Source organism: Mangifera indica, chromosome 4, assembly GCF_011075055.1.
Source record: "Mangifera indica cultivar Alphonso chromosome 4, CATAS_Mindica_2.1, whole genome shotgun sequence".
NCBI lineage: Eukaryota > Viridiplantae > Streptophyta > Magnoliopsida > Sapindales > Anacardiaceae > Mangifera > Mangifera indica.
Genome location: NC_058140.1, coordinates 6,770,085 through 6,796,743, shown reverse-complemented (window position 1 = coordinate 6,796,743; position 26,659 = coordinate 6,770,085). Strand labels below are relative to the sequence as shown.

Here is a 26,659-nt window from a genome sequence, read left to right as displayed (position 1 = left end):
ACATCGAAAATCACGAATTCAAGTTCATTTGTTTTAAACCTTGCATCCTAAAATTTTTAGGTTTTTTATTGTATACATATCGTTTTTAGCTCAACAAGATTACAATGTTACACAAGTTAAAAATTGGCTCACTCATATGAGCAGTCATCTTTGGTGTTAAAAGAGCAAGCAAAGATAAGATATTATTCTTGATAGAAGTGGCGTTGAGAAAGCATGCCAATGGGAGGCAAATTTCTTAAGAAAAGATTTTTCAAAGTTAAAATATCGCCTCGATGATTAATCAAAAGGAGGTCATAGATAGATACATTTGAAAATGCCAGATGTTAATTCTTAATATGAATAAATACCTATAAGTATGAAGATAATTAAGAACTCAAGTTAGGTGTTGGGTGTAACAACTAAACTAATATTTGTACAGTGTTGAAATAATGACATTTTTGGAGATTACATACTATAGCACATAATTCATACCATGTGTGTATTAGTAAGACGACCATTTGAAATAGCCAGAGGATAAATCCCAACTTCCTCACTGTCTGAGACTTTATGAGGTTTACCTCATATTGGTATCCTTTGACTTTTTACTGTTATTCGATGTCTACTCTTAGTGTTGCTATCTTTGCTTGATACTTATGGCCACACACAATTTGGTCTATGGAACATGACTAGAAAAACAACTAAGTTTAAATTGAATATTTCAAGTAGAAAAGGAAGATTTATTATATTACGTGTCTATTGACCAGTCAATCATGTCACTCATATAAGAGAATGAACTTGATCATGGATACATAAGAAAATAACACAATGATAAATGAGGGATTAAAAGGTGCTAATGTTATTAAGTAAGTTTAGGGTATTACAAGCCTAAAGCTTTATTATACTTTATTTGGGTTATTGTGGCTATGTTATTCCTAACAGATGCATAGTATTTAGCTCTTAAATATAGGTTGCTCGCGAGGTTGCATGACACATTTACGAGTATGAAACCTATTGTTGTATGAGATTTCTGTGATTGAGTATTTGGTTTAGGTTTTCCGCCATATTTGAGTGAGACCCATGATGGGTTAACTCGAATCTGATGCTTACATTAATTGCCAAGGGTAGTTGGAAGGAGAGTTATTACTAATTGAAACTTATATAAATGTCCAAAAAACTGCCTCCCCTTTCTTAGTTAACACAATTTTTAGATATGAAGTGTTAAATCTTCTTCTTCTCCCAAAAACCAAAGCACAAAAAAATGTCTGGGTTGTAGTACTTGAGCAAAAGATGTCATGGAAATTGACTCACATCAGACCCTTGTATTATGTTCCAATTAACAACGTGAACAAAATTAGAAATCCATGTATGTTTTTTAGTCTATAGAATTTACAGAATTCACTTTGGCATGCTTAAAATTATCCAACACATACTTTGCTTAAATAATTAATTAGACTTGGCAAAGGTAGTGGTTGAATAAATGGTATGGGCTTTAATTCATTTTATCTACTCAATTTTTATAGTACATATTTATTTTAATTTATCAAGTAAATGTATATTTAACTGATTGATTTGCTATGTGACTATGTGATTAGCCTAGAAAGAATCAAAGACTGATCGAGATAATATTATCATGCCGCATTGATCAATGTAAACAAGAGAAAGTCATATTGTTAATGTAATCATGTTTGACCAAACCTTATGCATTTTATTTTTCTTTCTTTTGTGATAAAGATGCACTTAATCTTGGGTCCTTTTTTACCTTGTGGGGCTAAAGATGCATTTATGCTTTGCAGGTGTCTGTCCATCAACATTAAAAAAGTTGATCTAAGATATAGTTGGTTTAGTGCATGATTTTAGGTGTTTGTAATTCAATTCAAATTATATTATCAAATTAAATTATTTAAAAACTACTATTTAATTTAGATTGATTTATAAGTTGATTTGACTTAAGTTAATAAATTTTAAAATATTTATTGTATATGTATTTTATATTTATTTTATGTATTTATTTTATTTTTCATATATCTATAATTTTATTATTATTTATTAAATACGATATATTTAAAAGCCAAAGATTTTTAATAGATTTATACCGCAATTCAAATTGTATCAAACGTATTTTTTTCACTTTGGTTCAGTTTAATCTGAAATCTAAGATAGTTTAATTTGATTTGAAATTTTTCTTAACCGTTTTTCTTAGTTTGGTTTGAAAAAAATTCTTAAATCACACCAAATCGCACCATGCGGATTCCTAACATGATTTGTTTCTTTAACTTGTTCACAAAATTTATAAGAAAATTTTGCTTAGTCTCAATGTATATACTCCAACCTCACAAGATTTGGAGTAGCATTTATAACCAAACACTAAAATTTACAAACTATAATCTCAGTGGTAAGATATATTTGGAACACGTTATCACGAGCATCTTTTGTATGACTTTCATTATACTCTGGCCAGAGATTTTGGTTTCCAATATTTATTTATGTTCACTCCAGAACTCGATTTGAATCAAATAAATGGATATCAAAAATGGTTTTCTAATTGTTAATCCATACTAGTGCCCTAACGACATAGGCGTCATCATTGTCTATACTAATATCATCTCATGATATTCAATGAAAGTATTCAGTATGTCTACTATGTAAAGTTATTAGCCAATTAATTTATGACCGTAGGGAACAATTCGATGATTTAGTTTATATATCAAGTGAATCATTTGGATAGTTTACGTACAAACTTTAAATTAATGCAAATAAAGGAAGTTGTTTATTCATATAAACAAAAGAACCATTTCTTTAATTCATAAAATTATTACATATGTATATACATGATAAAGCATTCTAAAACCGACAACACAAATGATTCTTAGGACATAAACTAACAAAACTCTCATTTGCACTAAAGTCATTTATTGTTGTATCGCATGCCCGTCTTCTTAAGATGATGGTCTAGTTGCTTCAGTATCATCGCCTTAGTCAATAGGCTAGCAACATTGTCTACGGACAATGTCTTATGTATTTTATCTCTCTAGTTTTAATAAATTCTTTTAAAATGTGATATTTTTTGTTGAATATGTTTGGACTTCTTGTGCGCCCTTGGTTCTTTTACCTATGTAATAGCACTAGTATTGTCACAAACATAATTATCGGATAAGCTATGTTTGGAATCACACCAACTTCATATACGAACTTGCATATCCATAATATCTCTTTTATTGTTTCTGAAGCAACAATATATTCAGGCTCTATAGTAGAACCAATCGTGGTTGATTGTTTGAAACTCTTTCAACTAAACGTACCCCTATTATATATGAAAATGAATCATGATGTAAACTTTCTATCATCAACATCTGATTGGAAATCAAAGTCAAAGTATTCCTAAATGCTTAACTCTTAACATCCATAACTTATAACAAGATCCTTAGTTTTTCTTAAGTACTTAAGGATTGATTTCACTATTAACCAATATCTTTTCCTTGGATTAGCTTGATATCTACTCATAACACTCACAACATAAACTATATTAGGTTTTGTACATAGCATTGCATACATGAGTCTACTCACAACCGAAGTACAAGGTATATTATACATCTGTTGTTATTCTTTATCAATCTTTGGACCCATATCTTTAGAAAGATGAAAACTATAAGTAAAAGGCAAAAGTCCTCTTTTCGAGTTTTTTATATTGAACCTTTTCAACAACTTTTTGATATACAATTAGTATTAACTTCATATGTACTTGTATGGTTTCTTCTCTCAAAAAACCATTGTTGTAATGTGCCCTGAATAAATTCAATGAGTATCGTGATGAGCAATCCTCGTACATTTTTTACGAGAGCATTAAATGACTCTATAATGTTTGTTGTCATTATATTATACCAATTCCCTAGAAAATGTGCCTTACTTTATCAATGAAACCCTACCTCACATTGGTAAGCTCTAACTTAAGGATGCACCGCATCAAAAGATCTCATCAATGCCTCAAAATTTGTTTCTATATATGACTTTGCAACTTTCTAATATAAACACACAACATGCAAGTTTATAAATAATATAAACACTTCATTATCAAAATTTATACATGTGTAAGCACAATACCTATGAGTCCTATTTATGCTTTGATCACATGTTACAAAAAAGGTGATGGCAACAATACCTATGGTATACATCTAAAAAGACTTCAGCTATTGTAGAGTATATAATATGATATTGATCTGAGATTATTACCAACTCTAGGATTTCATTGATGCATTCTTCAACCTTCGTTAGAAGCCAACACTATATGTTATGATCTTCTTTTTTACCAATACCGAAAACAATTAGGTATATTTGGTTGTTACCATCGAGACCTACCGCAAGGAATAAATGTTTAAGATATTGACCTTTAAAGGAAGTGACGTTAATGCAAATAATAGGTCGAATATATTATTTAAATGTATAGACAGAATATCCCAATGCAATGAAAAAATACCTAAATTGATGTTCATCATTTGTTTCTATAGCTGTCACAGTTCCTAAATTAGCACGTTCTAAGTTATAGCAATAATCAGGTGAAAGCATAAATGATTCTTCCAGTGAGCCCCTTAGTGAATTTAAAGCCCAATTTCTTGGCAAACAAGCTGTAAATATGTAATGTCAATTTTATATCTGTCAGCGATGTCGATAATGATCTTTTTAGGTTGATAAATTTAATCAATCAATACAAACTTTGACCTCATTAATTGACTTAAAGCCTGAGCCTTAGCTTGTTTGTGATGTGGCATTATCTGATCAATTGAATATGTGTGGGTTGCATTCATTTTATCAATTCGAAATACTTAACTGGATTTGACTCTACTTGCCATTAGATACCATTGGCATTTTTCATCATATCATTTAATCTTCTATCGCCCTATGTTAGACTTAAGCACTTTGTATTGAAATCCTTTCTCCAAAGCAAATTGGTCCATAATATCTTTTAAGTATTTTTTGTCATGAAAAATGTTACCAAGTTTTACAGCATTCCCCTCTTAGATCGATCTTGTACCATTTGATGATGTTAAAGGCTATAAAGGAAAATTAAGAAGCCACTTAAACAGATTAATGGGGATATTGTCAAAAAATGGTCCTAAATAATTTTCACCATCCATAATAAGATCTTCAAACTACAAACTATTTATATCATAATAATAAGTGACATATCCTCGAACTCTACCTTATTAAAAGGAATATCATCATCTAGTTTCCCTCAAAGTCACCCCAATCAAGAACCCTCTCTTTGTCTCCACAAGCCATTCATCAGCAATATAGAATGCATCATTATTGAAATTAATTAAGTCTTCCCAATCAGATTCCTTTTTCACTTCACTAATTTCTTCTTTTTCTTCTTGTCCTGATCAGGGTATATGTAACAAAAACAATAATACATTTCTGGAAGTATTAAGACATGTCAATAAGGCCTTGGACATCTTCATTACTTTTTTTCTTTACAGGCCAGTCAAGCTTAATTCTTCTTAGTTTCATACATAGTTGAATGTAGTTTCTGATTGGATCAATACCATAATGTTCATTCAAAAGTTGGATAAATCTCTCAAATATTATTCTAGAAAGAATTTTAACTAAGTGTTTATAACCTCCAACATATTTCATTATGTTCTCATCATGTTGGATTCATTCTCCTTGGAAACAAACAAAAGCATAACTAGTTATTCTAATTATCAATTTTACAATGAAAAATTTTGGAGAAAAATTAAAAATTTGTAAGAAAAAAATCCATAATAACCATTTATTGATATATATACCACCTTTAATTTACCAAAATGTCTCTATATATTCCTAACATTTCATTTAAAACTTTCTTACAATATTTAATATCAAAATGCCCCCATATTTTTTTAACATTTCATTTAACTTCCTATAATTATCCAACATTTCATTTAAAACCCTCATATGTTGTCTTACATCAAAATGTCTCTATCTATTCCTAACATTTAAGTTAAAACCTTCTTACACTATTTAATATCATAATACCCCCATATTTGTCTAAAATTTAATTTAATCCCCTATAATTATCTAACATTTCATTTAACACTGAAATATATTGTCTTCTATCAAAATATCTTTATATATTGCTAACATTTTAGTTAAAACCTTCTTACACTATTTAATACTATAATACCTCATATTTGTCTAAAATTTTATTTAACCCCCTATAATTATTTAACATTTATTTAACACCCAAATATATTGTCTTGCATTGAAATATCTTTATATATTACTAACATTTCAATTAAAACTTTTTTATATTGTTTAATATCAAAATACCCTATATTATTTAACATTTCATTTAACACTCTTATATGTTATCTTGTATCGAGATGTATCTATGTATTTTTAACATTTCATTTAAAACCTTCTTACAATGTTTAATATTGTAGTGCCCCCATATTTTTTTGACATTTTTTAACACCCTTATATCTTGTCTTGTATCAAAATACATCTATATATTCTTTACATTTCCTTTAAAACCTTTTTACAATATTTAATATTAAAATGCCCCCATATTTATCAAAAAGATCGTTTAACCCTCTATAATTATCTAACATTTCGTTTAACAGCCTCATAAGTTGACTTGTATCAAAATATCTCAATATTTTTCTAGCATTTCATTTAAAACTTTTATACATTGTTTAATATTAAAGTGCCCCCATATTTTTCTAATATTTCTTAACCTTTAAATTATTATCAAATATCCAAATACGCCTTTTACATAACATACGAACTAGATTTAACAAATAAAATTAAGTTTTGAGTTAAAATTCGTATAAATACCTTTTACTCACAAATTGATTTCTTTTAATTTGAATTCAGAAATATGAATTTTTTTTCGAACAAACCCGTAGTATCAAATATTGAGTAAAAATGAAAATGAGAGTGAACGTTTGAATGATATGAGAATTGTATGTAAGTGAAAGTTTATATATAAATAGTGAAAGGTAGTTTTGGTATTTTAAAAAATATTTAGGACATTTTTTGCTTGGAAGTTTGAAAAGTAGACATTTTTGTTTAGGAATAGGAAATGTGGGCTTTTATGCATAAAGAGGGGCAAAATGGGCATTTATTTTAATTTTCCAAAGTTTGATTTCATTTAAATGTCTTTTCAAAGAAAGTTTGTTACATAGCTTTCAAAACCTACTTTCAAGGCATTCGATGATAAGGTCCTTCCAAGTTCCAGTCTTGATTGAAAACCCACCTTTAGACGTGTAATTTTCTATTTCTTTATTAACATGACAATGACAACCACCATATATTGTCTGTTGTATTCGATCAACAATATTCTACCATTCTGCCAACCCAAACAATCTATTGACATTAAATTAAACAACCATACATAAAGGAAATCATTATTAAACCTAACTTAAACAATTCTAACTACAAATAGAACCATATTCATGTAAAAACTCAATCAACCTTACTTCTACTATCAATATGTAAATATAACTAACCTAAGCCATCAAGTATCATGTTTTCAATCAATTTGAAACCATCAGTAACACTTGATACATAATATCACAAGAAAACATGTTACCTACTTTGATAAAGCGATAACACTAGCTTTTCCACGGCTTGAACGACTCCCAAAAACTTCTCTCCTAGCGAAAAAGTGACTTTAGTACCTTTTAATCCTCTTTTCTCTCTTGTTTGGCTTAAAAGATTCGAGAAAAAGAATGAGTGTTGCCTTTTTTACGATTATTTTTATTTTCAGATTAAACAAACGCACATGGGTGTGTTTGCTAAACACACGGGCATGTATGTTGGTTATCAAACATTAAAACCACGTCGTGAGATTCTCGTGGAACATATCCTTATCTCGGAATTCAAAATTTGTTGGTTAGACATAATAGTGTATCCCAATTATAAAGGCATGTGTCTTGGCCAAAATTGACCAAAACACACTATGTGCGAAAAGACTATTTTGCCATCTCTGCCATATTATACAAGGTATATAGCCTTTTATACACAGTCATGCATACCACAAATCACATAAAAGCTTTTTAGGCACAACCTCACATAGGAAAAATACTAAAAAAGCCAAAATAACCTTAAGCATACCTGCGGATGTTACATTTTTCCCCCTTTAAATGAATTTCATCCTCGAAATTCACTCAAATAACTATGGGAATTTATGCCTCATATCTTACTCCACCTCCTAAGTGGCCTTCTCTACTCAATGATTCCTCCAAAGAACCTTAACCAAAGAAATTTGTTTGTTACTAAGTTGTTTTACTCGTCTATCAAAAACCTAGACCACTTTTTCCTCATAGACCAAATTATCTTTAAGCTTTATACCTTCAACTCTTAATACATGAGTCGGGTCACAAAGATACTTGCATAACTATGACACATGAAATACATTGTGCATCCTCTCCATACTCGTTGGCAAAACAAGTCTATAGGCGACCTTGCCCATACTCTCTAAGATCTCATAAAGTCTCACAAACCTTGGCACCAACTTACCTTTTTGCCTAAATCTCATCACATGATGGTAAGGGGCAGTCTTCATAATGACCTTGTCACCCACAACAAACTCCAAATCTTGCCTTATTTAGTCTGCATAGCTTTTCTAATAATCATGGGCTTATTTCAACCTTTCTCGAATCAACCTCACATCTTCGATTATCTTTTTAGTCATTTCTGGCCCTAAGGATTTTTCCAATGCATCCTTATCACTAATATACTCCCAATGCAATGGTGATTGACATTTTCTCCCATAAAGTGCCTTATAGAAAGCCATCCAAATGGTTGTCCGATAGCTATTATCATAAGTGAATTCAATTAGTGGAGACACCTTAACCCAACTCACTCCTAAAAAGTTAGGTATCATAAATCTGAAAATGTATCTTTGTAGGGTATCCTAAAGAAACCAAGGGATATTGCTTCTACCACCTAGACGAGCAAAAGGTCTTCATTACTTGAATTAGAGTTTTCTTGCAAAATGAGCTTATTACAAGAAGAACAAGTGGGAGGAAGATTGAAGTTGATAAAGTTTAGACACCATAAGATACCACAGACACATGACAAGAGATGTGCCATCTCAGGAGGTTAAACATTGTGAGAAGGTTATTGCATAACCAACTCAACATACACATGAGTCGTATAGGTCTAGTACAAAACATCGCGAGCCAAAAAGGTTTGGTTATCTCTTGACTCAACACGATGATGTACTAGTCATTCAAGATGATGAACTTAAGACTTATCAAAATGTTATCTCAGATCCTAACTTTGCTAAATGGCTTAAAGCCATAAAATTTAAAATAGACTCCATGTACCAAAACTTAGAATAGACTTTGGTAGATCTACTTGAAGGGGTAAAACCTGTAAGATGTAAATGGATCTTCAAAAAGAACATTGACATGGAATGTAACATGCATACCTATAAGGCATGACTGGCTACAAAAGGTTTCAAGCAAAAGTATGACATAGACTATGACAAAACTTTTTCACTAGTTGTGACATTGAAGTCTATTCAGCTTATGCTTGCAATAGCTGTATACCATGACTATGAAATATAGCAAATGAATGTCAAAACCACTTTCCTAAATGGAAACCTAATAGAGGATGTGTATATGGCACAACCCGATAGTTTTGTTCTTGATAAACAATGGAATAAGGTAAATAAGTTACAAAGATCCATTTATGGACACAAATAAGCTTCTAAGAGTTGAAACATTCATTTTGATGAAATTCTGAGAGAATTGAAATTCATCAAAAATAAAGATAAGTCATGTGTGTACAAGAAGGACATAAAAGCAAGATAGTATTTCTGATATTATATGTTATGACATATTAAATTATATTAAAATTTGTTTTGGGCACGAATTGAATTCGACCAAAAATACATGAATTTAGTGACGGGAAACATGTTGGATTATTGTTAGAAATTGTATTACATGTCTTTAATTGAAAAACACATCAAATTTGGTTTGAATCAATGGATTTAGAGTAAAAAAAAATTGTGACCCATGTAGCACCTTTCAAGCCATCGTTTCATTAGAATCTAGTGACTTTTAAGGTTTTCATTGGCCTAAGACGAACATCTGACCAATGGGCTTTAAAAGCCCTATGGTTTAAATGCCAAAAAAATTTTGGAAGGCAATTGATTTAACAGCCAAATTACTAGGGTTCATCATTACAATCTAAATCAAAATCAAGTTGAGAAAACTCAATTACCAGCCTATTGGTCAATGGGTCAACTTGCAGAGTCAACCAGGATAGCCCAAAATGGTCAACACCCACTTGGGTCAGTTGATTGATCAATGATCAAAGGTTGACCATCAATCTTGACCGATACATGTGAATGCATAGAAGCATATAAGAATATACTTTCGATAAGTACGTCATGTGTTATTCAATCTTGGCACATGAACATGCATGAATGTAGGCTTGCCTCAGTGTGTGAGGGCACGTGCAAGCTCTATATGAATCATCAAAGTAATTGCGACGTTGACTCAGTGTGTAGGACTTTATTTTAGCTTATGACGCTACATGAATAACATTTTCCGGTGTGTTTTGGCATGTGAAACCATTTCTAGATCTTGGTAGTTATGTGAAGCTCGGATTTGCATGTGGAATGTGTTCCATAGGTCCTATGGCGCATAAGGACATGTAATACTTCATTCAGACTCTGAAAAACACATATTGGTGTTTTGAAATACATGTTTCTAATTTATGCAAGTTTGTTGACTAAAGACCATCACATTGCATGTTGAGACTAGATATTATCTATCAAACTTTCTTAATTAGAAATGCGATAGTACATAGTCTAATAATATCCATGCATGAACATTAGCTCCGTAATCAATGATATTGTTTAGGACAAGAATTAGAAGACTTTTGGGACTTAGTGGATACATTACAACTTGCTAAAAAGCAACGTTTAGTAATACATGATAGAAAATCCATCATTTTGTTGTTATTCCCAAATGTGTGGTATTTGACCCACTACAAATTTCATAAAGACTTCATCATGGATAAAATGACTCTGAGAGCGATACAGGTTGATGAAATGGTCCTAGTCAAAATAAATGATGCATTTACTGTATCATATACTTGTTAAATATGAGAATTCTGAGATTGGTAGAATTTAGTGAAATTTTCATCTAGAATTAATATTGGCGTAATTAGACTGAATTTTAAAATATTAAGCATTTGTGTCATGGAAGATGATTGGGAACATAGTAAAGTTTCGATTTTGTGCCTTATGTGAGATTTTTTAAATTTTAAAATGTAATTACAACAATTGATATGTATTTTGTTATATTAAAAATGACCAATTTGGATTCCCTACATCCAAATAAGTTATGAATGTTAGATGTGAGTTCTTAATATGGATAAATACTTGCAAGTGTGAAAATGATTAAGAACTTAGGTTAGATGCTAGGTGTAGTGATTGAACTAAGATCTGTATAGTGTTGTGAATGGAATTTGAGAAAATACACACTGTAACACATGATTCATACCATGTGTGCATAAGCAAGACGACCAATTAAAGTAGTGAGAGAATGAATTCCTACTCCTTCACTGTGTGAGACTTTATGAGAATTACCTCATGTTGATACCTTTTGACTTTTTGTTGTTATTTGATATTTAATCTTAGTATTGCTATCTTAGCTTGACACCTATGGCCACACATAATTCAATCTATGAAACATGACTAGAAAGTAGTTAAGTTTAAATTAAAAATTTCGAGTAGAAAAGGAAAACTTATATATATTATATATGTTCATTAGTCAGCCGATCATATCACTCATATAGGAGAATGGACTTGATCATGGATACATAGGAAAATAACACAATAATAAATAAGGGATTAAACGGAGCTAGTGTTATTAAGTAAGTATAGGGTACTGCGAGCCTAACACTTTATTTTGTTTTATTTAGGTTGAAGCGGCTATGTTATTCCTAACAAATGCATAGTATTTAGCTCACAAGTGTAGGTTGCTCTTGAGGTTGCACGACACATTTACAAATATTAAACATACTGCTATAGGATTTCTGTGGCTAAGTATTTGGTTCAAGTCTTCCGTCATGTGTGAGTGAGAGATATTAGATCCAGGTCTACCCAATCCGATTTATTTTAACCAATTGCCATTGACAGTTGGACTTTTATTTAAAGTCCAAACTGCCTCCTTAATAATTATTACACTATCTTTTTGAACAAAAAAGAAATTTCTTCTTCTTCTCTCTGTATAGAAAACCCATAAATACAGAGATCTTGTCTCCTATAAAAATGCAGTACGTGAGGCAAAATGGTGTTGTGGAAACGACAAACGTCAACACCTTGCACCGTATTTGAAAGGACTTCTTTGATAACTTGAATCTAGGTATGCAAATTTACTATTTACAACATTTTCACAGAATTTGATTTTTGGCATGATTATTTCGAACACTTAGAATAATAATCTTGAGTTGTTGGGTGTATGTAAGAATTGACAGGATTGAGTTAGATTGACTCAAATCCATATCAACTCATCTTAAATTAAAATAAGATTGCGATATGATTTTAACCTATTTTCATTAATTTTGCAATCTTCTAATTTTGATTGAATGCCAAAAATGGTGAACAGTTAATTAGATATTAATGAGAGAATATACACATTTTAATTACATTGGCCCAGTGTACAACTTTCACGAGCTAGATATGTAGATGCCAGGCAGATGTTTCCCATCTAAGTCATGTCTACCTGACATATTCTTATGTGTAAGGTGTGTATGGGTAAACCGCTTGGGACATATCCAAGTCCTATACTACAACATGTAAAATGGATATATATATATATATATATATATATATATATATATATATATATATATATATATATATATATATATATATATATATATATATATCAAGAATATATATAACATTGCATAATTTAAAACCAAGTAACAACAGAGAGAGATATTCTTCGTTTTCTCTCACACACAAAGTTGTCATCTGGTTCTAGCAAGCCACGAGCACAATCGAGCCTCTATAGTTACTACTTTGTGTAGATACCAAAGAGCATGTTGATGTTTGGTACTGATAATGACTTCTTCATGACCTTTCTTCATCAACAAAAGACGATGAAACTTCCCACACAAATATATCTAATAAACTCTTTATATTTGTTTTGTATGTTTGTGAATTAATCTTACTACAAGGATGATCTAGAAGAGGGTTTTGCAGATTATTCGACATTAAATTAAATTTTTAATTTGTTATTCTGTTACCAAAGACCACAAAATCCCTACACTTATATCCGATAAGAACTATTCCTTCTATTAGATCAACAAGTGTCTAAACTTGATTAACATGCATGGATTATGTTTCAGAATTCATAGCCTCTAACTATTTACCTAAATCAGTATCCAGTATAGCTTTTTCATAACTTTTAGAATCATCACCATGATCTACTTCTTCCACTAAGAAGGATTCAAAATCTTACTCATGAAGAAGTTTGTATCTAATCAGACATCTTAATACTCTAGATGATCTTCATTTTAAAATTATGGTATTTAATACTAAGCTTTGTTAAGTGTACAATCTAGTTTCAGTAGTATTGGCTTAAGGCTTTTTGGACTCCTTCTTGAGTTCAATATTTCTTCCCACATCACTTTCTTTTAAAAACTCTTTCTCAAGAAAGTGTACATTTCTACTGACCATTTTTCTTTGTTCAGTTAGAAAGTAAAAGTAATACCCTAAACTATCTTTAAGATATTCTAGAAACTGACTCTTCTATGATTTAACATCCAACTCATCTATTCTAACTATTTTAACATAAGTTGGACAAGCCTAAATTCTCATATAATTAAGATTAAGACATTTTGAATACCATAATTCATATGGTATCTTCTAGACAGATTTTGATAGTACTCAATTAAGGATTTGCACAACAGTTTGGAAGGTGTGTCCCTATATGATGTTGGCAAGTCCATAAAGCTTGTCATTGATTGCACCATATCGAAAAAATATGATTCCTCATTTTCTAATACACCATTATGTAGAGGTGTATATGGAGAAGTTAATTTGGAAATTATTCCATTGTCCTTTAGTAATTCTTGAAAAGTTACACTTAAGTATTCTCTTCTATGATCTAATCATAAGATCTTAATACTCTTTCAGTATTCTCTTCTATGATCTAATCATAAGATCTTAATACTCTTTCTAGTTTGTTTTTCTACTTCATTCTTCGATTCTTTGAACTTTTCAAAGGATTCGATTTGTATTTCATTAAGTCAGATACTTGTATTAAGAATAATCATCAGTGAAGGTAATGAAGTAATGAAATCCTCCCCAAGCCATACTGCTAAATAGCCCACATATATCTGAATGTATTAATTCTAGTAATTTTTTAGCATGTTCCCTTTTACTCTTAAAGGGGGATTTGGTCATCTTACCTTGGAAATGTGATTCATTTCTAAGACATTCAATTCTAAGACATACAAACCATTTGTATTTATAGTTTTACCCATTTAAACATTTTCATAAAATATGAAACATTCATTTCCATTAAAATGTATATTGTAACCAATTTTAAATATGATGTTCCTAGTAGCTTTTTCAAAATATACCCAACAATAGTCATATAAGGCAAGTCCCAATAACCTCGGGTACAACTCTTACCCCATTTGTCATCTTTAAAATGATCTCACCCTTTGAATAAAAAAAGAAAAGACTATTCTAAATGCCTACATAGAAAAATATACAAAAGATATAGCTACTGAATCTAAATCCATGAATGATTATTTGAATTCAATAACTTGATAGTGAATTATAGCTCTAGTGTTCTTTTTAAGACTTTCCAAGTATTAATGATAGTTCCTCTTCCAATGTCCATCTTGTTGGCAATGGAAACACTTTCCCTTTGCCTTTTCCTTTCCGTTTTGGTTGCACTTTTTTTAAAGTTTCTTTTCTTAGGTCCAACACTTGGACCCTTTTTTTGTTACTTCTTGGGCCTTTTATTTGCCTTGTTGGTAGAAGCCATGTAGACATTTCCATGTCTTATTCATTTTTTCCCTTGCTTATAAAAATCTTGAAGTTCATTAAGAAACTCAGAAAGAGTTCACTCTATATGGTTTAGAGTATAAATGGTTATAAAAGGTTTATAACTAGGTAGAAGGGACTGTAGAATCAGATTCACTTTTAAGTGGTTTGGCATGACTACCCTATATATATCAAATTGCCCTATCTGTTGATCATTTTTATAACATGTCATCTGGTGGTAATCCTTCTTTGAGTCTGATATTGAAAAGTGAAGCACAACTCATATTCTATCACTCTCAAAGTCTCGTCATACAACTTTTGTAAGACAATGAGGATATCATATGCACTTGAAACATCTTCGTGTTTAGTTTAAAGCTCTTTATTCATTAAGGCTAGCATATAGCCTCAAGCTCTCCTATTATCCTTGATTTATGTTTTGAACATTTTTCATTCTTCCTCAAAAGGCATCTGAAGCTATGTTAATGGGAAGTGGTACTTTTAAGACATAGGCTATTTTCTCAAAATCTAGAACTATTATGAGATTCCTTAGTCAATCCTTGAAATTTGGTCTAGTCAATATATTATTGTCCATGATTCTTAGGAGTATGTTATTGGCTATTTTCGATTTGCCACAATTATTTAACGAAACTGTAAAGAAAATAATTTTATTAGTGTCTTGTATAAACTTAAACTTTTAATACATAATTATATTAGCTCATACTATTTTATTCGAATCCTACACCCCTTAGGCAAGATCCAAAAATTTTTATTAGATTAAATTTTCACTGGCGAATCGAATTATTATTAAATTTAATTAATCTCGCATAACAGAAATTTTGGTCAACTAAATTTAACAAGTAAGAAACTATTTTCATTTATATCCTTACAAAAGACTCAATTCTTATTCCTTGCCATTCGCTCTAGATACCTTACATAATAGAAATCTTGGTATCCACAGCTATTTGAATACAAATCATCACGCTTTCTTAAAAATAAAATTTTCATCATGTCCTCAAATAATAGAAATCTCAATCAAGATGAAAATATTCATCTAAGAACAAGATAAACTTAATTTTATGACATAAATTTCATATCCCTCGCATAATAAAAATATTGAGTTATTAAAATTTATGTTACAAAATTTAGTCATCCCATAATGAGAGGCTTAGATTTAATAATTTTATTTAGAGAGATTTATGTTTAACTTAAATTAAATAAATTCATGTTTAATATGACATATATACTTCTCATATATACTAAAAATAAAACATAGTGGAATGATAATGGAATTTTTGAAATTACATCATAATGACAAAACTATGCACCTAGGTTTATAACTTCGATCAGATCTCCATCCATATTGTCTATGGGCCCTTGTCTGGTCCCTCTAATTTCATTAGGAACCTAGGCACACAGCCCGATAAAGTAAAATTAAAAACAAGATTATTTATTACAAACCTCTTGATAAAACAATTTTACATATCAAATATTTAAACTTTGAAAAATCATAAATTACACCCATGATGATCTCTAATGACATTCATCCATCAACTAAATAAAAGTTTAGTAAATATTATGAACTCATTCATAATAAAAATAAATATTTATCACTCAATTGATCAAATCAATTATAAATATAACAAAACAACATTGATTTAATGATTTAAACACAAATGACATAATATATCTGATAGTTGACATAAATATTCATAATATTTGTTAGCATGTACTCTCATTCAATATTATATTATTATATTCAATTTCACATCAAATTTTATATCAACTCACACACTCAATCAACATTAAATGCTAGTTGATAATTGTGTATAATTTTTTGTAGAGAAAGATATATTAGAAATTCAAAAACTCTAGTTCAAAAACTTTACTATAAAATGTACATATCCCTTAAATAAGTAAAATTTATCAATTTTTACAATAATTCAAAAAAACAGACTGTAAATTTGAAAACAACACGTCGAAAAACCTTAAAATAGCAAAAATTATAATTCGTCCCCATAATCATAACATATTTCAATTTGCCCCTTTAATCCATAACAATTTTAGTTTACCCCATCATAAACCTCATAATTAAAAAAAGCAAATTAGAAATTCAAAAACTACATATCCAAAAACCTTAATATGAAATGTAAATATCCTTTAAATAAGTATTGAAAAACTATCATAGAGTTTTTCCCCTATTGTGATCTATCATAGAGTTACTATTGAAAAACTCTCTTTTCCCCCCTTATCATGAAATATCACAAGGGTGATATACTGTTTAAGAAATCATTTTTCCCCTCTATCACGAAAACCCCAAAACCCAACTATTTCGCGATAAAGTTTATATGACTTGCAATACATGAGTCATCAAACTTCATCCTGAAATGGTGTTGCCACCACATATTTTGACCAAAAATACAATTTTCAACTCCTATTTCAACATCAAACAAATTTATGTCTACTATAAAATAAAAACCCTCAAGAAATTAATCCGAAACACACAAAAATCGACCCAAAAATTGAATTGTTTATTCTTGAAACCCTAACTCTAAAATGTGAAAAATCTTCATTTAATTAGTGAAATATCAACATTAAAATGATTAAAAGTTGATAAGGAATGATTTACTAACCTCGTTGATCTCATAATGACACGTGAAACTGCACAATGAATTTGTGAATGGCAAAAGGAAATTTGAAAGTGCATAGTGATTTCATGAAATTCTCTTGGGTGTTTTAATTGAATATATAAAGGGAATTTTGGTTATTTCATGTTTTTGAGGCATTTTTGCTTAATGAGCAAAATTATGGCCATTTTTGCTTAGTTTTGTATGTAATAGGGTATTTACTTTAATATCCCTTTTTTTAAATCAACATTAAATAAAATTGTGCATCATCTTTCATAGCATATACACATCTCATGTCATTCATCATGTTATATAAAACTCCTTTTACCATGCATAAAAAATTCTATCCATATGTAATTACATTAATTCCATATGCCTTATTTTTTACCCAAAATTACTTTAATCATCATTAAAGCTTACATTTAGTATGTTTAATTCAAAATCTCAAAAATGTAACTTTTATTTGAATATTGCAAAAGATAAATTCATATATGACAACTTACCTCCATATATTTAAAAATTTCCATACATATATCATACATGCATGTCCCTAACTCGTGTTTCATGTACCATACCTAAAAACAACATTAAAAAATGCAATGTATATCATAATACACATCATGGTCGAGACATGTAATGAGATTCAAAAATTGGAAATTCAATTTACAAGCCAAATAAGCACATACAGGTCACATTCAAGCATATATACATGTATCCCATGAACTAGTCATCATATACATATCTTAGATGATATATGAATATATTCTTCATCTTAAAATCATTAGAATATAAAAAGAAAGAAAAAAAGCCAAGTCCAAGAAGTATTATACCAAAATAGCTCGAAAAACATGATTTCATGGCAAATCAGTAACATTCATGTATACCCATGTCATATACACATACCGTCATGCATAAATAACACATAATTAGCTCAAAATCAAATATACAAGAGCCTAAAAGAGCTCTAATACCATTTGAAAAATGTTGGTGAAGAAAGTGATGGAAAAACAACGTGCATGTAACATGTATTCAAGAATCAATGCTGTAGAAAAAGATCAAGAAGGATTAGTGATTGTACTTACTCCAAGCTTTAAAGTTTGGTGTAGAATGATGGATGATAGCTCCACAAATGTCAAGCCTTTAAAGCAGTCCACCAAAATAAGCTAAATCTCCTTGGTAGAATTCTTAGAGAGAAGGGAAAGGAAGAGTTTTAGTGAGACAAGTGTTTTTTACTTCAAATGAACTTCATAAGCCAAAATGAACTAAAATACACATCTATATAATGATGACTTAGTTAGCAAATATCTATTTGTTATTTGGTCCTTGTAAATTCTCAGTTCAAACTATAACTATGTATGTATTTCATACATATACTTTAGCCACCCTAATTTTATCTCATAAACACCTTAACTCTAAAAGTGTCATTTCACACCTATATAACACTTTATATGATGTAATTTTTATTACCCATCGAATGGTACTAGCCAACCTCAGATAATTAATTCTCACTCTTTAAAATGTTTGTTTTATTGGTGTAACCCTTTAGGTTCACTGTGGTGTAACTGTGATCCTTTTTAGGATAATCCAAAAAACATCTTTGAAGACTCAACGACTATAGTAAACATCTAGCAATGTGTCATAATCCTTAAACCACGATAAAGAAACACTCCATCGAACCTAACTTCTTAATTGTACATTTTGTGTAAGGAAGATCCTTTTGTTGTTTGATCCTGATCAAGCTCGTGCTCATAATATGTCAAAACCCTAATCTTAATACTTTACAAATTGTCAATTGATATATTTAGAATGTGTCATCACAAATAACCTTCTTATAACGTATATTATACTCTAGCTAGAGATTTTGGTTTTTAATATTTATCAACATTCGTTCAGGAATCCAAAATTGAATCAAGTCAGCAAATACTTTGAATCCAATATCTCTGAGTCAACAGATCTCGTCTTGATCATCATTCATCTCTACATACAAACAACGCAGGACCATCATAGCCTTTCGTATGGAATATGATTAACCATGTATTTATACACCATATGAACCATACGCATCTATATCGAATCTAACCATGATATCTTAAGTCAAATGATCACTTTCTATATTAGTACAATCATATGATAAGTCATTGACTATGATTTAATAACCATGAGACTTATCATTATAGACCACGTTTGAAAAACAGTTCACAAGCTGTCAATCCATACTAATGCCCTAGTGACATGACTATCATCATCATCCATATTAATATTATCTCATGATATTCAATAAAGGTATTTAATATTCCTACTATATGATATTATTGCCCAATTTATATCACGTCTGTAAAGAACAATTTGATAATTTAGTTTTATATTATAAGTGAATTATTTGTACAATTCATATACATACTTTAAATTTATACAAATAAAGGAAACGGTTTGCGTATATGAATAAAAAAAAAAAACTCTTTCTTTTAATAATAAATTATTACATATATATACAAGATAAAATATCTTAAAACTGACAATACGAATGGTTTTAAAGGCACACACTAACAAGAAGAGCCCTAAGTATTAAATAGGAAGCTTACCTTCTTTAAAGTTAGCAACACCAATAAGACTATCTTTCTCCTCTCTAAATTATCCCCAAAGAAGTTATTACTCTTAGAATAATTAGCTCTCAAACTGGACCAAGATTGGAATTTACATAAAGCCTCCATAAAAGGAGTGAGTGATATCTCATTCGCATGACAAAACATCATAAGGTCATCCAAAAAAAACATAAATAGGTGACTTTGGTGTCTTTGCATCTCCAATGGAATTAGAAAGAGTTGTTAGTAGGAAGCTTTTCAAGGAGGCAAGAAGGGACTTCTATGCCTATGACAAAGAGGTAGTGAAAAGGGGATCTTCTTACCTTAAACCTTTAGAGCTACCAAATAAAGCAACCAAACCATTAAGAGGGACAAAAAATTTAGGAGAAGAAATACATGTTTCAATCAATTTTATGAGCTTGGGGTGAAATCTGAGGAGCTTAAAAGTAGAAAGAAAGAATTTCTAATTAGTCAAATCATAGGCTTCCATAAGATCCACTTCAATGGCACATTATTTAATCTGGGTAGAGCCCTTATAGTAGTTGTGCAAAAACTCTTGACAAACAAGAATATTATCTCATATTTTCCTTCATTCGATAAAGACTCCTCGAGCTCTATTAATCAACCAAGAAGAACAACTTTGATTTCAATAGCAATAATTTTTGTAAAGCATTTATATAGGTTGTTGCAATAAGAGATGGGCCAAAAATCATTGCATTTCCAGGGGTTATCACACTTAGGGATGAGAGCAATGATAGTATAATATCAAGAGGATCAATAATAAGAAGAATGAATCTAATCAATCACATTAGATTACATAATTGATAAAATTTATCTTTCCTATTGTCTGTTTGCAAAAGAGCTTTTATCCGCATTTGGAGTTGATCTAAAGTTAAATAATATATCTTGTTGCGTGTAATCGTTGTATAATAACTAGTTATTTCTTTAACATCATTTTCATAAATTTGAACAAGAAATAATTTAACCACACAACTTAAATGAATCTTTGTTTACCCACCATAATTTGCAAAACTTCATTGGCCATAGTAAATGTCATAATTTTTCTAATTAAATTAAAAACATGACATCAAAATAAATAATGTTAAAACGTCCATCAGTCCAAAAACCCAAAAAATGTAATGAAAGTAACTGAATTATGCTCCATCTGGTGCAAACTACTCTATCAACAAGCCCACCCAAGACAGTCTTTAGCGGCCCAAATATTCATCATAGATGATCAAGTTACCCCTTCTGAAAACAGAGATTGCTTAAAGAAATAAACTCCAAAAATTTTGTCAAGCTACGAGTACTACTGCACCAAACAAATACATCGATCCCGTTATAAAACTTAGAGCTGTGCACTGATTGTAAATATTGGGAAGAGATTTAACGTGGCCTACCAAATCAAAATCTGATAGACTGAAGTGATTAACAGGGTTAACTTGATTGACATGAGGATTATTGTTGCTATTTACAAGCTATGCCGTACACATGAGGATTTATGAGTGAGGCATTAGACAAATATACATTCCCAACTTCCAGTCCTGAGAATCCAGCTTCAGATATGTCCTTTCCTGATTCTCTGGTAAGGTGACAACCATCCGCAACTATCTGCTGTATAGGATCTAGAACACTTTGCCAGAATTTAAGAAGTGTTCCGTCTGCAACATTGAAACAACAGCAACAGTGTTAACAATGACAAACCACATTCACCAAGTTCAACAATCAGTAAATCACAATCTTTTCTCTGTCATACTAATACTACAAATTTAAGCTTTTAATACCTTTTGCAGCCACATGTTCAACAAATACATAAAGCCCACTGGGTTTCAGCACCCTCTTTACCTCTAAAGAAATTTGTAAACATTGCAATTTATCAGGTTTTTTTCACTACTCCAGGTATCTAAATAAAAAGAAATGAGGCAACGAAAATGATTTCGATTACCTTCCGTCAGAGATAAATTAGTTAACATCACAAAGAGACAAGTTGGGCATGGATTTTATGATGTAATTATCAAAACTTAACGAATTTTAAAATGCCATGAAAGTAATATTGTAATCATATAACCGCAAGTAATATTAGCCTATTTTTTGTCATTTACAAGCTCCGTTAAGATTATAAATGACGACCTATGATTCAATTTCAAACTGTCTCCGTCAGTTGTAGTAATGACTTAATTTAAGCTCTAATTTAAAGAATAAACGGTACAGCAAATAAATATGGAAGATTTCAAAAGCAATATGCAATAAACATTATTGATATATTCTTTTCTTCTAGCAAAAGACTCAAATCACAAAAGTTACCATTTATGGAAAACAGAGTGTTTCTTCCTCTAATTAACAAAAATGCCAGAATCACTGATTACAAATTTCTTCAAAGAAATAAATTCTATATGTCGAATAATCTAAGAAGTATCTGAGAACCTCAAAACTCCGTTACCTTGTAGTGTCATACCGACATCTTTAACTGAACACAAGACAAGCGTTCCGACAACAGCATCTACAGATTCATCACGCAATGGAATTGCCTCCCCAACCTGGACAAGTAGATGTCATTAACACCCTCAGTATGTAAAGAACTTAACAAGTGTATACAGGACTATGAAAGAAATATCAAATCAAATTATCAAGTATTTTATGTAATAAACTTTGACAAATACAATTGATACTGGCACAGACATTTGCTCCAATAGGATGTCAAAAAATTACTTAATCTCAACACTTGAGTTATCAAGGGCGGGCCAAATGATAGTATTTACCTTTAATATTGGCCTAACATCAAAACAGAAACATTGACAAAGTAAACATTCCTAAAGAGTTTCAGCATAAAATTCTTATGCTATTGAATTCAATTTTGAAACAATGCAGTGATAAAATTGCATCTTATCTTGTTATCTGACACCTTCAAGCTCTAAGGAAAGCCAAGTGTTTCAAATCACTCGTGTATGACTTTCTCTATTTCATAGATACACTTATGGGTTACGGAAGGGCCTAAAGGAACTGTAAACTGAAGAAGTCAAGAGTTAAATGCCACAGCAAGGCGAAGAACATGGCCAGTTATGCTATTGTACCTTGAATAAGTCAACTTGCTAATTAAAATCTAATATAAAAGTTGATGATATGCTTCACTACATGCTGGTTTGGTTGCATATAGGAATATAAAGAAATTCAAGTATCCTGTGCTAGACCCGCTTTCATTCCTAAATGTGGAGATATTTCTTCTTCAACTCTACAATTGACAGGCAGAATTTAACATCATAAATAATATTTCAATAAGGTATTCATGCTACATTACTAGGATACATACTGCTTGGAGAAATTTGAAGTTTGTGAGAGGCAAACCAGTAGCCACTGCCGCCGCCTGAGCATACTTCTCCATCTTTATGTTCGGATCAACACCAAAAACCTGGATATTAGGATCATTGGCATAGTATTTGAGATTAGGGCCAGTTCCGATCCCAATCTCCAACACTTTCTCTGCATTTCCCCTCAAATTACCAAAAATCTGTGATTTATAAACTGCAATCTAACCAAAAAAAAGAAATTTCATCTGTTCAGCTACACTGTGGACATTATAAGGAAAGTAATTATTAGGAGGAAATCAGTAAACTTTGGAACTTAATTCACTTCAAATGGGCACAAACCTCTGCCTCGTATGAATCCATGCTTGAATTCATAACTGACGCATAGAACTCCTCATACCAATTCGGTCTTGGAGGATGAACCCTCTTCAACATATACTATATACATCAAACTGTAACTTCACTATTCAAAAATATAAAGCTCAGGATCCATAAAGTCCACAGATATTATATTTCTTACCGTGTAATCAGAAAGTAATTCAGAGGAGGAGGAAGGTTTTAGTGGGAGTAAAGCTGTGGTGGTTGCTGCTTCGATGAAATGCCGTCTTCCACATGAACATAACGTTAATCTTTCTCTAGCAATTGGGAGTTTAGTTTTCTGCGAAGAGCACGTAACTTTAATGTTGATGAAGAATGACGAAGGGAGAGAATAAGACGGGATAATCATTCTGTTAGACTGTTACTTCTAGAGTGCGGTGGCCTTAAGAAATAAACGGTGGCTGGCCACGCTAGCGTTTATATTATCTTGATGAATTAAAAAAAGCGAAATTAATTAAATTACTATTTTTTTTAAGGATAATAAATAAATTTACCTAATTTTAGGGTTTAAATAAAATATCTATATTATAAAAGACTTAAACAAAAGTTCTCTAAATATCAAAAAAGATACTAAACTATTTTTCCTTTATTTCTATATAAACTATATTTTTCATTTATCTTTAACATATATAATTTTATTCATTATCTAAGAAAGAATTTTGGAGAGAGAAAATAAGTTCATAATCGAGATTTTGAACGAAAAAAAAAGTTTGTGATATAACTTTAATCATTATTATTTTATTGATAATATAATTATATATGATGTTTTATATAATAAGTTAGAGTTGTGTGTAAAAAGTAAATTGATAAAAATTATAGGAGGTATTTTGTAATTATTATAGTAGTATGAGGTGAAATGATATTTTATAATATAAAGGTAAAATGATATTTTTATAAATTAGTATCACATTAATCAAAGTATATTAATAGTCACAATATATAATCGAATTATGAAATAGGTGTAATTGTGCAATAGAAATAAAATCATGAAATTCAAACTTATTAATAAAATGATGTAACACAAATCTATAAATAATATTTTCAGTCATGTTATTTATACTGATTATATATTTTATTGTAGACTTAATCTAAATGGATAGAAAGAGATGACACTATAATAAAATATGTTAGAGGTAATAAGAAATTGATTAAAATTTCAAAACATTCAACATTCAAGGGATTAATCCAAATTGTGAGCGAAAAATGTAACATAGATCGAAAGATATTTAACATTTAGATAAACATGAAACCAAAGCATCTTGAGGATGGCATCACGTTGAACTTTGAATTATAAAGATGTTGAGGTTATTAATGGTCTATCTAATCTTTTTAAAGAGTGTGTTCTAGTTTTTGTAACAACTACAGTTAATAATGATAGTTATGAGGTTCAACAAGCAAATGAAAGTTTACAAGGTGGTGAGTCGAGTAGTTATCTAAAAGATCAAGAGATTGGTTTATGAGGGATTTGAAATATTGGAATCAATTCGAAACAAAAATTTTCTGAGAAAGACGTTGCATACTTAAATGATGTTGATGTATTGTATAGTGCAGAAGAATTTGTTCATGCCAATGAAGAAAAATTTCCAAATTGGAGTGAATTTAAAGAGAAGGTTATGCATGATAGTCCCATCAAGGAACTAAAGTTCAAAGAGAAGACGCATGTTAATGAAGATATTGGAAGTATAAGTAGTTTTTCGCAAACAAATCTTGATGGTAGGAATGTTCATAATGATGCATTTCATTGGTTACCACCTTTTCCTGGCTAGCCATCTACATCTAAAAACCCAGAAATGCAAAAAGATAGTGATTCTCCAAAAATTGGTACATTATTTTCGAGTAAAAAACATATCATTGATGAGATAACTCAAAAAGCTCTTAAAAAAGGATATCAGTTTAAAGTGTACAAGTCAGACACACTCAGATAGAAGGTCAAATGTTTTAATAAATAATGTAAATGGCGTGACAGGTAGTGAGGATAGGAGAAAGTGACAGTTTTGAACTATGTCATATGGATACCCATCACACAAATTCTAGAGATCAGATATTACCTTATCATAGGCAAGTGTCAAGGCAAATTTTGAGGATGAGATTTATATTGGTTGATCGGGTTTATCAACCAAAGGAAATTATTGCAGATATTGCCGACCGATATAAAATTGATATATCATATGCACAAGTATGACAGACGAGAAATTGGGCACTTTAATCATAAAGGAGCACATCAGAAGAGTTGTTTATGTTGTTGCCAAAGTATTATTACAATTTAGTTAGTTGTAATTCGGGAACTGTGACACATACATTAACGGATGAGTAAGATCCATTTAAATACCTTTACATGGCATTGGATTGTATCATCCGTGTATTCCAAAAACATATTCGGTCAATCATTTGTATTGACGCTGCCTTCTTAAAGGGTAGATATCTAGGTTAATTATTTATCATTGTTGCATTGGATGGTAATAATCAGATATATCCATTGACTTTTGGCATCAGACTTAGGGATGATCATGACATATAGGGTTGGTTTTTAATAAAGTTAAAGGATTGTTTAGGTGAGGTATCTCATTTAGCAATGATTTCAGATCAACATGTTAGTACATTCTCTGCAATGGTTAAAGTATTTCCAAGTGTACATCATGGCTATTGTCCGATCCAAGTACAAGAAGAATGCAAAAGTCACGCGGATGTATTAGAAAGCAAGTAAGGCATATGCAGATTATGAATTTCGAGAGATAATGAAGTTGTTGTCTCATATGTAGCTTGATATAACAGTGTACCTGTGTGAGGTGG

The 26,659-nt window shown here is 30.5% G+C and overlaps 1 protein-coding gene across 4 annotated transcripts; it reads right to left on the bottom strand.

Moving 5' to 3' along the window:
- Positions 1-21,502: 21,502 nt before the first annotated feature.
- On the bottom strand, positions 21,503-24,278 carry LOC123212993 (methyltransferase-like protein 7A). 4 transcript variants are annotated; one of them, XM_044632291.1, is made up of 6 exons: positions 24,012-24,278; positions 23,834-23,917; positions 23,497-23,715; positions 22,630-22,726; positions 21,974-22,036; positions 21,503-21,850 (listed from the first exon to the last, which is right to left on the bottom strand). In XM_044632291.1, the coding sequence occupies exons 1-6, from the start codon at positions 24,216-24,218 to the stop codon at positions 21,657-21,659; spliced, it is 864 nt and encodes a 287-aa protein (XP_044488226.1). In that variant the 5' UTR covers positions 24,219-24,278; the 3' UTR covers positions 21,503-21,656. The 4 variants fall into 4 exon arrangements, with proteins under 4 accessions (XP_044488226.1, XP_044488225.1, XP_044488228.1 ...); XM_044632290.1 differs by having other exon boundaries at positions 23,834-23,929; positions 24,012-24,277; XM_044632293.1 differs by lacking the exon at positions 23,834-23,917.
- Between the last annotated feature and the right edge of the window lie 2,381 nt (positions 24,279-26,659).